Here is a 13,539-nt window from a genome sequence, read left to right as displayed (position 1 = left end):
CTTATTTCATCTAACGAAGCTTCCCACCCACAAGCATTACCTCTGATTCACCCTGGTGTTCCATGGATTTCTGTACTTCAGCAATTGTTTGCTGAGAGTGGTGGGCCCCAGTGCCTGTGACATTACATTTTTAGACCACCAAGATCCTCCAACACAACTTGTGTCCCTCTTCATTAATGTGGCGCTAAGCAACACCTGTAGCAAGATTTGTCCTCTTTTTCAAAGGATTACGGATATTCAGGATCTGATTAAGATGTTTCAGATTCAGTTTCAATCCCAATGCTTATATCTGCTTGGCTTGATGGCCTCATGCATCCTGCTGGCCCCAGATAGGGAAAGCTTTTTGAATCAGGTACGGATATTCCAATCTGATCTTCTGAGCCTGCATTGGTGAATCTGCTTCTCACACTTCCTGGTAGACCATCCATTTAGCCATCAGAGTTGCAAGTAGCCATGGTATAGTCATTGGGCTGGAGCACCCATCTGGGAAACATGGTGGTGCAGGGCTCTGGTTTGCATCAGAGCAGAGGTACACATAAATGTGTAGGAGCTGCTTGCAGTGCACCTTACCCTTAAAGCCCTCATCCCTTCCATCTCAAGGAGCACATCCAGCTTCTATCTGGCAAAACAAACATCATCTGTCAAATCACCTTGCAGGGCGGTGTGGAACCCTGTGCACCACTTGGGAGGCTTTACCTATTCGGCATCTTCCCACTGACTGCCACCATGTAGACACACTCAAGTGAGGCAGATGTGCTTATGCGCTGCATCACCCCTCCCAAAATCCCCTCCCTCTAGAGGATCATGAGTGGGAGCTTCATCAAGTGATGATTGACATGATGTTTTCCAGATACGGATAACCACAAGTGGATTGGTTTGCTGTTGCTCAGAATAGGAAGTGTTGTCAGTATTGTGCTATATATACAGCTCCCTCTGAATGACTCACTGGGGGATGCCTTATAATTTAATGGGTCACTGGACCTGCTTTACACATTTTAACTTATTGAACTTCTGTTAAACATCTTGCAAAAGAGATGGAAGGACCAACCCAAACTAATCCTGTTCATCCTAGTTTAGGTAAGAAGTATTTGGCACAACTCCTCATTCTCTTTCACACGGAATGGACCCGCTTTCACAGCAGGATAGATGAGTCTCCCCCCTCCCCCAGTCCTCTGGCACTGCAGCTCCATGCATGGAGCTTGAGCAGTGCCAATTAGGGACCTCTTTACCAAACAGAAGAGGCAGATGTCATGTTGGCTGCCAGGAGGTCCTCTATAAAAAAAAAAAGTTCATGTGAGTCGCCGGTTTGAGTCTGAAGGTTTGAATCCAATCCAGACTCATCTCTCTGATGTCCTGCACTTTGTACTTTCCCTTGCTCAGCAGGGATTGGCAGTTGCCTCCATAAAAGGATATTTTTCTGCCTTGTTCACCTTCATGTTTCTACTGGGTTAAGCCTCTCTGTGTACATCTCTCTTGGTTTTCTGAAAGGTTTACTGTATTTATTTATTTCCACAGCATTCATTATTCAATAGTGGGATTTAAATTTGTGAATCTTCCTCAAGACTTCACCATTTAAACAAATGCACAGTTGACCAGTGTTTTAACTGTCATTAATGCTTGTATTCTTAGAGATGATAACTTCAGCATGTAGAGTTTGTGACCTTTTAGTCCAGCCACCTTTCACTGTGTTCTAGCCAGATAACTGGTGCTTTCTACATGTTTTTGCTGTTTGCTGAAGGTTGTGTCTGCTTTCCCCATGAGTCTGTTATCACTCTTTCATCCTTCTTTCCTCCTCATCACTCCACCAGGAGGGAGGAGGAACTGTGCAATGAGGACCTCAGATGTGTGGTGTCTTATTATATTGATGGCACACAATAGGGTAGAGTGGACAATGAGTTTTTGTGGACTTTACTAGTGCCAAGAAGGATAAAGTGGTAACCAAGCATATGACCTCATGCTTAAAGAACTCTTTACATTAAGATCTGTAGTGCTTTGCCCCACTCCACGAGGATCATTAGCTGCTCCTCTCACTCTCATTAGGAATGTCCCGGTGGCTGATGTTTGTGGGTCTGCCACTTGGTTTTACTTAAATGCTTTTGAAAAACATTATTATCTCACAGCTTTTTTGATGGATACTTTGCCATGCATTAGGTAGTCCCACTTCCTGGAAGGGATTGCTTTTGGGACTCATTTGTTAGGTTAGTAATCTGTGGGAAGAAGTATCCATCACAAGAAATCATTGCTTACCTTTGGTAATAATACTTATGGTGGATACTATATCTTTCTGCAAGTTTCTCACTTCCCTTCCTTCTCCTCCTGTAATGAGTCATTGGTGTTACAAATAAAATCCCAATATAAGTTTATAAGCAAATGTAGCTTTTGCTAATATTGTCACTGTATCAAAAGAAAATACTGAAGCACACGCAGAAGTCCAAAAGAATGAAATGCAATCAATGAAGACATTTCACAAAGTTGAAGTTATGTTGCATGTGATTTATTCTTTTAACAGTTATTCACATTCTTTGGTTAGGACACAATATCCAGGACAGACAAGCAGCCGACACATGTTTCATCATAGAGACTTTTTCAATGCTGAAAAATATTGTCAAGAATCGGATCCTGATGAGCTCGTAGGCAAATACTGCCTCATTGCAAAGAACCTGCTCGCTAGCCACCCGCATAATGCAGGCAATGAAAAGTTAGAGCGTGAGGCCGTGATAGGCCTCCAATGTAATCATGTGATATATACAGAAAAATATGAAGTCCAAGTAAACAGGACACCGCAGGGCCTTGATAAGCCTGAAATGGTAGTGGGGCCTCCCTGGTGTGTTGCTGGAAACACCAAGGACCCACACTCTAACTTTTTATCGCCTGCATTACATGATCCTCAGTCAATTAGAGTCAGGTGGACCATGAATATTCCATTGGCAAAGCCCGAGTTGGCTCCCTCAATGTACTATTTCTTCTGACAGCCCAATGAAGTAGGGAGGAAGGGCTTTACACCATCAACAAAGTCTTTTTTTACCAGTCAATCACCACCAGAAAAGTAAGCAACAGGAAAAATACAATGACCCCCACAACCTGAGAGAAAAATTGATGGCTGGCCATCATGGCTGATGGTACCATCTGTCAAACCTTTCCTGCATTGACAGGAACAGCCATGATGGCGATACATGTCAATGTAGACAGTTGTCCACAGGGCTGCCGGACAACTCCAAGGGCCTGATTTAGAAGTTGGCGGACAGCCCATTGTTCCACCAGAGGGATGAAGTTGATTACTCTGTCCCCTGATGGAGGGACCACCCACTGAATGTATAAATGTCCGCCTAGCTGGCGGTCATCTATAAGGAATTGGCAGGAACGCCTGTCAGTGCTTTTCACTGTTTGGTACAAGGCTCCGTCAGCATGAGGGAGCCCTGCCCTAAACAGGTGTCTTTTTTATTTTTAAAAAGAAAATCCCAAAATGTGATTTTGTTTTTGAAAATATTTTTTTTTCTCTGACAGCCCTTACTCCATCAGAAATGTTTGGCTATGGAGTAGTCACGCTTTATCGTTTGGCGTCCTCTCAGACTCGGGTAGGAAAAATGCCACCCCAGCGGACTCAATCGAGGGAACAATGGCCTGGGAGTTCTTATAAATCTGTTTTCAGGCAGTTACAGGCAAAGCAATTAAGACACACCTAGGGGTATACTCAAAGGTTACCTTTATTAGTAAGTACCTCTGATAGCATTAAAAACATAAAAAATGGTCATATGATGAGATACAATGAATCACCTAGGCATCAAGAATCCATAAGATACCAACATGTTTCGCCTTATACGACAGTCTTAAAAGGGCTTGGGTCTTCTTCAGGGTTAATGGACTCCCTTGGTGTGATATCCAATTAAACCATACAGAAAAAAGTAATAAATAAAACCCTACTGGTCCCTCATTTGAAGGTTTCAACACCAGTTATATTAAAATACAGATGTCATAGCTGAGTGTGGGGGACATCTGCTTCGTAGTCACAGACTTGTCAGAAGTCAGAGGTTGCCACTGAAGCTGCAGTAATGGACCCTACATATGTTTTAATTGATTTTACCTGAAACTTGACTCAAGTAACTGTCCTGAAAACAGATTTATAAGAACCCCCAGGGCATTTTTCCCTCAGTTGAGTCTGCTTGGGTGGCAGTGTTCCTACTCCACTGTGAGAGGTCATAAAATGATGAGCATGCCTTAATACATTAAGTGTGAGCTGACCTCTGAAATATATTTTAATGATCTTCTCTTCCAAGAAGTCTGAACTGAAAATTAACAGTGGTGACCATATTATCTTCAAGTATTTTTTTGTGTTGATCTTTTATCTGGGAGGATATAATTAAGGATTCACCTCGAATACTCTCTTACGCGGTTTGATGGATTAGTCACCCTTGTAGCTAAACTTAAGGTCCGTGCGTCATCAAAATCGGGCAGGCAGACGTTTATCTTAGCAGTATGATACTCCATCACCGTTGCAACGGCGCATACATACCACTAAGACACTTAGGGCCAGATGTATCAACGCTATTCGCGATCGCAAAGGGCCCGATTTGCAGAATCGGCCCATTTGCGAATGCAAAAATGTGTTTTCCAATGTATAAAACATTTTGAATTCGCAATAAATTGTGAATGCAGTTAGGGAATCACAATTTGCAATTCCCTAAATGCAATTCATGTACCTATCGCAAATTGCGATTTTGCATAAGGAATCGTAAATTACCACCAACTTCTAGTTGGTGGTAATTTGCAAATTCCTGGAAAAATTCACTTTTTTGCATGTTTCTAAATACCATCAGGCGCACATACATGTCCTTGGGGCATGTATGTGCGCCACATGTGCACACATGCATATTTCAGGGGTGCATCAGGGTGTCCTTTTGGCCCCCTTGCACCCTTGAAATTGCATGCGCAATTTGGGAGTACCTATTGGGTACACGAAAATTGCGCATGCAATTCCCATTCAGTCCGATGGGACTCTAGGCCCATAGAAATGAATGGGAAGCCATACCTTATTTGCGACTTGCAATTTGTGAGTCACAAATAAGGAATGCATAGGAATTGCAATTTTATTTGCGAAACCTACATACATTGCATTTTGTGAGTCCATAATAGCGAATCGGTAAAACTTGCTATTAAGGACTCGCAAAATACAATGGTGATACATCTGGCCCTCAGCTCCTAAATTTGGCATGCAGGGGTTCCTTGGGTTGGAGGCGATATTATCCTCTGCCCTCCCGATGGAGTGCACTCCATCTCCCAAAGTCTAAATCAGGCCTTTAATTTAAACATATATGGCTTCTTGTTACTGAAGAACTAGGATAATTGGAAAATAAGCAAAATAAAATAATTGACACTCCAAATCCCTGTTCCCCTGCAATTGTTCTTTTTATAGCCCTGTGATCCACATATACCCTCACAGTGAGTATGGCTGCTTTAGATTGGGGCAAGGATATTCTATCCACCCACAACAGACCTTAAAATAATTTAGCCTTGATTAAAAGTGCTACATGTAATAAATAGGAGTTAGGTAAAACCTCCCCAGGCTTTCCTGTCTTCCTAATGTTGCAGATTCCATTATGCCTGGGTTCGAACAGTTGACATTTGTTTGGATTTACTCATGACAGTTGTTGTTTCTGAATTTGCCTCTGATGTTTTTATTCCCATCAGGGCACATTGGGTTAGCAGAGATTATTGTGGACCTTGGACGCTGCAGTTTCCTTATTCTTTTGCACCACACCTGATGCCAGACTTCGCAAAACACTGTGTGGCAAAGACAGCAGGACCTTTGTCCATTCTGCAGTAAATTGCTCCCTTCCCTGTGGGGTCTTCAGTGCCAGTACCATTAATTTAGATTATAATATGATTGTGGGAACATGCTTTGTATAGGGGCCTTCCAAGGTTCTTTATGTGTGCACTTCATCTGTAGTAACATTTGATTACTATCTCCTCTTTGGCTCAATGAATGACTCTATCTCCACAATGGCCCAATGAATGACTCTTTCTCTATTATGGCTCAATGAATGACTGTATCTCCACTATGACTCAATGAATGACTCTGATACTGTCCACAATACTTTCAGATATTTGAGCAAGCATACAACTGCCTGGAAGCTGTGGTTGCATTTGTTCACTGTAAATGTTTTGTATGAACAATAAATATTTGTTAGCAATACAGCCAGTTCCTTGGTCCTTATATGTGCTGCTTGTTGCATGTTCCTTGCAATGCTATATCCAGAGTAACCTGTTGGGGGAGAAGCCATAAATGGGGAGTGACACTTTGGAGATAAAGACTGCTGGTAGAAGCTTAATGCGTGTGTAGAACCCTAAACGTTTGTTTTTGTCCAATAATAATTGAATTTACAGCCTGCAAAAGAAACGTTCCCCCAAGACTTACAATTTATAGATTTGTACTACTCTATATACAGAGAAAAACACAAATCAACACAGTCCATTCACCCTCATGAGAGAGACAGTTTTTCTATGGTTCACAGCATGTGAGGACTGCAAATATGCTTAGCACGCATTGTATGTCCGAATAACAAAGATTTAGGTCCAGATTCAGAGTTCGGCACACAGAGAACTTCCCAGCAATTGTGACTGAGTACCCTGTCCACCAAACTGACAGTCTGCCCACTTTATTTAGAGTCAGGTCAACTGGCATGCTTCCTACAGTGGTGCCCTCGCTGGCTCTGGAGCTGGAAATTCTACAAAGTTGGGGCCGTGGGTGTTGGTGCATCAGACCATCTAACCTATTTAGTGCAAATGGTTTGATGCATTTTTTTCCATTTGGAACCTCCAGAGACTCCCTTGCACTCCAGGATTAAAAAAACAGCAAAATGGCTCTGACACCCTGGGAGAAGACTCACAGATTTTCAGGGTCATTTATTGCTTGTTTTTTAAAAACAAAATCTCACTTTGGGAGTTTGGTGGACAGATTTAGTACCGTCGCCAAAGCAGAGCACTTCACTATTGCATTGGCAATGGTACTCCACCTGCCATATTTAGAGATGTCCGCTCATTTACAGGAGCCTCAGCCACGGCATTTTTGTAAATATATTGAAAGTGTGATGACTGGCTCTGTCAACATGATGAAACCATATGGCAAACTTTGAATGTTTTTTATTTGCAAAAAGAAAATCCCAAAGCGGAATTTTCTTTTTGAAAAAAAAAAGAAAAAACAAGAGCCCCCTCCTCGCGATTGGAATTTACTCCAATGACATGTGGGTCATTTTACAGTTTTCGCTTTCCCTTACAAACAGGTTTCACCTGGCGGTGATGGACAGTTAAAACTTGCCTTTTGTCTGCCCACTCTAAATAGATTGTGCAAACAAATGGCCAGACCTCAGATGGCCCTCACTCTGTCAGGCTGTTGGAGGAGTATGTCAGCAGCAGGGACGAAGCAGTCTCCGCTATTGACATATTAAAGTCCACCTGACTCTAAATGAGGTGGGCGGACCTTCAGTTTGGTGGAGAGGGTACTCCGCCAACGTTGCGACTGAGTACTCTCTCTGTCAAACTCTAAATCAGAGACTAGGTGCTGGTGCTGACCACTGGAAAATACCTTCACAAATTCAGCACTGTAGTTGTGCCTTGGCAGTTCAAATACATGTGGCCCAATTCCATAAGTTATTTAGAGCGATAGTACATTCACACATTACTACAGGGCAAAGGTAATCTTCGTCCTTATAACGACCTAGCAGCAAAATTGACTTGAGAAAAACACTTTTTACTGCCTCACAGACTGCACATATATATCTGAGAGAGAGACGTTAGTGATAGATTCCTTACCTTTGAATATCCCCAGGCATCAGACTGGATCTGGAAAGTTTTTTGTAGCAGTACCCCTGTGTGTCAGTAGGTGGCGTCGTGCGGCTCCGCGTCCGTCGCTGGCGTCGTAAGCACTGAGATGACGTCACGGAGACTACTTAGGCCCCACCCATGCGTGCCGATGTCAGTTCTTTCTTTTTCCACGCCAGCTAGCGCAGATCCGGATAGAGCACGTACCTTAGTCACTTTTTGATTACTCTTTTGAGACTTTTTGTCTCCCCTTTTTTCTCCTGGTGCACGTAGGGATGCCTGGCTTTAAGTCTTGTGGGGCCTGCCGTCGCAACATATCGGTGGCGGACCCCCATGATGTTTGCCTCTACTGCCTGGAGACCAAACGTGACTCCCGGTCCTGCCGGGAGTGTCGAGCCATGGTCCCGATGGCCTTGAAGCTCTGGAAGCTGCTGGAGGTCCGGTTCTCGTCCCAACGCTGCTCCAGGTCCAGGGACCGTTTCCGGGACCGCTCGCGGGGCCGAAGTCACTCCTTGGGCTCCAAGTCTTCGCCCTCGGATTCCGGTAAGTGATGACATAAAAAGAAGTCGAAGAATTGTGTTCGCTCTCCGACGTCCCCCTGTCGGTGCTCGGATGTGGATGAGGGGGACAGGGGTTCTGCCCCTGCGGCTCCCTTGGAGCCTGGGAGTCCCGCGGCCTACCTGCCTTACCCGGGTCTGTCGGCGACTCCCGAACAGGTGCAAGAGTTTCTTGCCACCATGGACCGCCTTTTTAGGCCTCGGGCTCCCACCGGCACGCCTTCGGGCCCGCGGTCCTGTGTCCAGATCCTGTTGGCCCATCAGCGCCACCGGCAGATCCAGCTTCGGTGCCACAGGATCCTACGCCATTGGCTCCGGCCCCGGTACCACGAGGTCCGGCGCTGTCGGCTCCAGCTCCCCCTCTGGCGCCACAGTGGGTGCCGTTCGCTCCACCCTTGCCCCGGTTCCAGGACCATTTAGTTCCTGCCTAGGATCCGCATTGGGAGACGGCGCCGGTCCGGCCCCGGCAGGCGCCGTTCACGGCGCCGTTTCCGACGCCGTTTGTCCCTTCTCCGGCTCCGGCTCTGCCGCCGTGACCGGTGCCTTCTGCAACAGAGGTGGAAGATGACTGGGAGGGGTCCGAGGACCCTCTTGCCTGTCAATTTGACTCCGAGCAGGACTGGGTGGACGATCTGGGGGACGCCGGCGACCTCTATGTCTCTTCTGACCCGGGGTTTGCCTCTCCCCCACCTATGATGGAGGCGGGTGCTTCGTACACGATGGTGCTCCGTTGGGCTGCTGAGGCCCTCAACCTTGATCTTCCTATGGTGGCCCTCAAAACTAACCTCCTTACTGAGGTGCTCCAGATGGCATCGACTTCGTCAGAGCCACTGCTTCCCTTCAACGAACGTCCTGTTGGGCACTTGGTCACGACCGGCCACAGGGTCCCTGTGGATAAGAATGTCACCAGGCGTCACCGCCTGGCGCCTGGTGACCCCGCGTTTCTGACCACTCATTCCATGCCTGAGAGTCTATTCATCCAGGCCTCGACGTCGCAGAGTGCCTTTCCCAGGGCTCCACCGGATAAGGACTCTAAGAAGTTGGAGCAGTTTGGTAAGCGGTAGTTCTCGTCGGCCAGCTTAGGGCTGCGGTCGGTGAACACCGCCTGCTTGTTGGGCCGCTATTCCCACGCGGTGTGGGACACGGTTGCTCAGGTGTTACCCCAGTGTCCTGAGGAGGTCCATGCTGTGCTTTCCCAGGCGGTTGCTGAGGGTAAGGATGTGGCTAAGTTCGCCAATCGGAGTGGTTTGGACACCGCTGTCTCGTTGAGCAGGATGATTTCTACGACTGTGGCGCTGCGTCGCCACGCCTAGTTGCGATCCACTGGGTTCTCGCCGGACGTCCAGAGCTCGCTTATGGACATGCCCTTTGATGGCACTCGCCTGTTTGGCGATAAGGCCGACAGTGCGCTGGAGCGCTTTAAGGACTCACGGGCCACGGCAAATCCTTGGGTCTTTCCACTAAGAGCCCAGCCACTCCTGGGTTTCGTTCCTTTAGTGGCCAAGGCAGGGGCACCCAGACACGTTCCTTCACCAAGCCTGTGCAGAACCAGCCTCAACGCGGACGCGGCTTCCGCAGGGGTGGCTCTGGGAATCAGCGTGGGGGGCAGTCCACCTCCGCCCCCGCTGCTTCTACCTCTAAACCTTCCTAATCCGAGCTTTGCGGAGCACCCCACACCGGTGGATGGCAGGATCCGCCACCACCTCCACCACTGGCGTGATGTCACATCGGACAAGTGGGTGTTGCAGATCATCCGCGGGGGTTATTCTCTTCCCTTTCAGTCCTCCCCTCCCGCCATGCCACCTCGGTGCCACCGCATGTCGGGGGATCACTTGCTGCTTCACCAGCAGGAAGTTGCGGCCCTCTTGGCCAAGGGGGCCATCGAGCGCGTTCCTGGGCCAGAAGTAGGATGTGGTTGTTATTCCCACTACTTTCTGGTCCCCAAGAAGGACAAAGGGGGCCTGCGCCCCATCTTGGACCTCAGGAAAGTCAATCGCTTCCTCCGGAAGGAGAAGTTCAAGATGTTGACTCTGGCTCAGGTCTTGGCTGCCCTCGACCCTGGAGACAGGATGATAGCGTTTGACTTGCAGGATGCATATTTTCACATCCCCGTCCTGCCGGCCCACCAGCGTTACCTACGGTTCACGGTAGGCCGCGAGCATTTTCAATTTGCCGTGCTTCCCTTCGGCCTTACCAGCGCCCCTCGGGTGTTCACAAAAGTGATGGCAGTGGTCGCAGCTCACCTGCGCAGGTTAGGGGTGTCAGTTTTCCCCTACCTCGACGAATGGTTGTTGAAGGCGGGCTCGCCCCAGAAAGTCGTCACCCACCTTCAGACTACGGACGACCTCCTGCATTTGCTGGGGTTCTCCATCAACGTGCCAAAGTCGCACCTGAGTCCCTCTCAGAAGCTCCCCTTCATCGGAGCGGTTCTGGATTCGACGCTGTTTCGGGTTTGTCCTCCCGAGCAGCGAGGCCGGGATATTCAGGCTTTGATTCCGATCTTTCAGCCTCTATCCGGGGTTTCAGTCAGGATGGCCCTCTGGCTCCTGGGCCTGATGGCCTCCTGCATCCTGCTAGTGCAACATGCTAGAAGACATATGCGGGCTCTGCAGTGGGACCTGAAGTTCCTGTGGGCGCAGCGTCAGGGCATCCTGTCCGTTCATGTCCAGATCTTGGAGGACACTGCACGACAATTGCAGTGGTGGCTCACGAATCGCGATTGGGTCAATGGCAGATCCCTCTCCCTTCCCCAACCGGAGCATACAGTGGTGACGGATGCGTCCCTCCTGGGATGGGGAGGCCACTTGGGAGAGGCGGAGATCAGAGGCTTCTGGTCTCCAGCGGAGGCCCGGCTCCACATCAACCTTTTGGCGCTTCGGGCAATCCATCTTGCACTGAAGGCATTCCTTCCCTCTGTCTGGGGAAGTGTAGTGCAGGTGTTCATGGATAACACCACTGCCATGTGGTAGTGCAACAAACAGGGCAGGGTGGGGTCCTGGACCCTATGTCAGGAGGCTCTGCGCCTCTGGAAATGGCTGAAACATCAAGGCATTACCTTGGTGGTTCAACACCTGGCAGGTTCTCTGAACGCCAGGGCGGACAAACTCAGCCGCCGGTGCTTGATGGATCACAAATGGCGTCTGCACTCGGACGTGGCGCAAGGTCTCTTTCTGCAGTGGGGAGAGCCTTGGTTAGATCTATTCGCCACCGAAGAGAACGTGCAATGTCATCAGTTCTGCGCGTTGGAATTTCCAAGGCGGCACTCGCTCGGCGATGCTTTTCATCGCGAGTGGAGTTGCAGTCTGTTGTACGCCTTTCCGCCTATACCACTTCTGCCCAGAATGCTGAAAAAGATTTGGCGCGACCAGGCCCAAGTCATCCTTGTGGCTCCGGATTGGGCACAAAGATACTGGTATCCCGAGCTACTCAGCATGGCGATCGATCCCCCGATCCGGCTGCCTCTTCGGGAGGATCTTCTGTCGCAGCAGCTGGGGACAGTCCTCCACCCGAACCTGTCCAGCCTCCAACTCCATGCGTGGAGATTGAGCGGCAACAGTTTACAGCTTTTGATCTTCCTCCCGAAGTCTGTGATGTCATTCTGGCAGCCAGGAGTCCCTCCACTAAAACAGTATACGCCTGTAGATGGAACAAGTTTGTGGCATGGTGCACAGCTAAGACTGTGGATCCCCTTTCTGCCCCTCTTTCCAAAGTCCTTCTGTTCCTTCTTTCCTTGGCCCAGCAGGGCTATGCTCTGGGCACTATCAAAGGTTATCTTTCGGCCATCTCCGCCTTTTTATGGCTTCCAGATCAGCCTTCTCTTTTTAAGTTGCCGGTTGTTAACCGTTTCCTGAAAGGCATTACACACACATTTCCTCCGGTACCGTTCATAATGCCTCAGTGGGACTTAAACTTTGTTTTGACATATCTGATGTGCGCTCCCTTCGAGCCCCTTCATACCTGTCCTTTGCGTCTTCTTACTCTCAAGGCCGCCTTCCTGGTAGCTATCACCTCTGCTAGAAGAGTGAGTGAGCTCCTGGCTCTTTCTTCTAAACCTCCTTTCCTTTCTGTTCATCCAGACAAGGTGATTTTAAGGACCCGTCCTTCTTTTTTGCCAAAGGTTGTCACGCCCTTCTACATCGTGCAGACCATCACTTTGCCCACCTTCTTTCCGCCTCCGCAACCTTCCAGGGAGGAGGAGAGGCTCCACCGACTGGACCCAAAACGTGCGCTCGCATTCTATCTGAAGCGTACACAGCAGTTCCGGGGGATGACCAGCTCTTTGTTGGCTACGTGGGCGACAAAAAAGGCCGGGCTGTGCACAAACGGACCATCTCGCGGTGGGTCGTTTTGTGTATCAAAGAATGTTACTCCTTGGCTAAGAAGGAGCCTCCTGTGGAGCTGCGTGCCCATTCGACCAGGGCAACTGCAGCCACTACTGCCTTGGGACGTGGTGTTCCTATGCAGCACATTTGCCTGGCCACTACGTGGGCCTCGCTGCACATGTTTGCCAAGTATTACTGCCTTGACAGTCAGGTCCGGAGAGACGACTTCTTTGTCTGTTCTGTTCTCCGTGACTTCCTGGTGTAATCTTGTTCGCAGACCCACCACCGGGGTTGGTATTGCTGGGGTATCTATTCTAAGGTAAGGAATCAATCACTAACATGTCTATTTAAGATGCACAAGTTACTACTTATATCTGTAAGAGACATTAGTTAGTGATAGATTCCTTACCGCCCCACCCATCCTCCCTGTTCTGCAACCTGATTTATAGGGTTAAGGTCATCCCCTTTCAGGGCCCTAATTTCATGGCACCAGTGGTCAGTTTCTTGCATGGCTCTGCGTTCCTGGCTCGGAAAGTCATGTACAGAACTGACGTCAGCGTGCATGGGTGGCCCCTAAGTAGTCTCCGTGACGTCATCTCGGCGCTTCCGATGCCAGCGACGGACGTGGAGCTGCACAACGCTACCTACTAACGCGCAGGGGTACTGCTACAAAAAACTTTCCGGATCCAGTCTGACGCCTGGGGATATTCTAAGGTAAGGAATCTATCACTAACTAATGTCTCTTACAGATATATCGTTACACAAGTGCATTTGACACATGCAAACAACTTTCATAATAGACTGACATTTCTTGAGTGTGATTTTACCCTGCTGCATAAATCTAA

The 13,539-nt window shown here is 48.4% G+C and overlaps 1 protein-coding gene across 4 annotated transcripts in view; it reads left to right on the top strand.

Moving 5' to 3' along the window:
* The window catches only part of LOC146812806 (alpha-2-macroglobulin-like protein 1), a 468,691-nt gene extending 462,501 nt beyond the window's left edge, over positions 1-6,190 (top strand). For all 4 annotated transcript variants that reach the window (XM_085619916.1, XM_085619915.1, XM_085619914.1 and 1 more), the window contains one exon: positions 5,686-6,190. Coding sequence is in view for 1 of the 4 variants with exons in the window: in XM_085619914.1 (XP_085476040.1) it covers positions 5,686-5,700 (15 nt within the window). In the remaining 3 variants the exon portion in view is untranslated. The remainder of the gene's footprint in view (positions 1-5,685) is intronic.
* The last annotated feature ends 7,349 nt before the right edge of the window (positions 6,191-13,539 follow it).

Source organism: Triturus cristatus, chromosome 7 (genome assembly GCF_964204655.1).
Source record: "Triturus cristatus chromosome 7, aTriCri1.1, whole genome shotgun sequence".
Taxonomy (NCBI): domain Eukaryota; kingdom Metazoa; phylum Chordata; class Amphibia; order Caudata; family Salamandridae; genus Triturus; species Triturus cristatus.
This window is presented reverse-complemented; position numbering and strand designations above follow the sequence as displayed.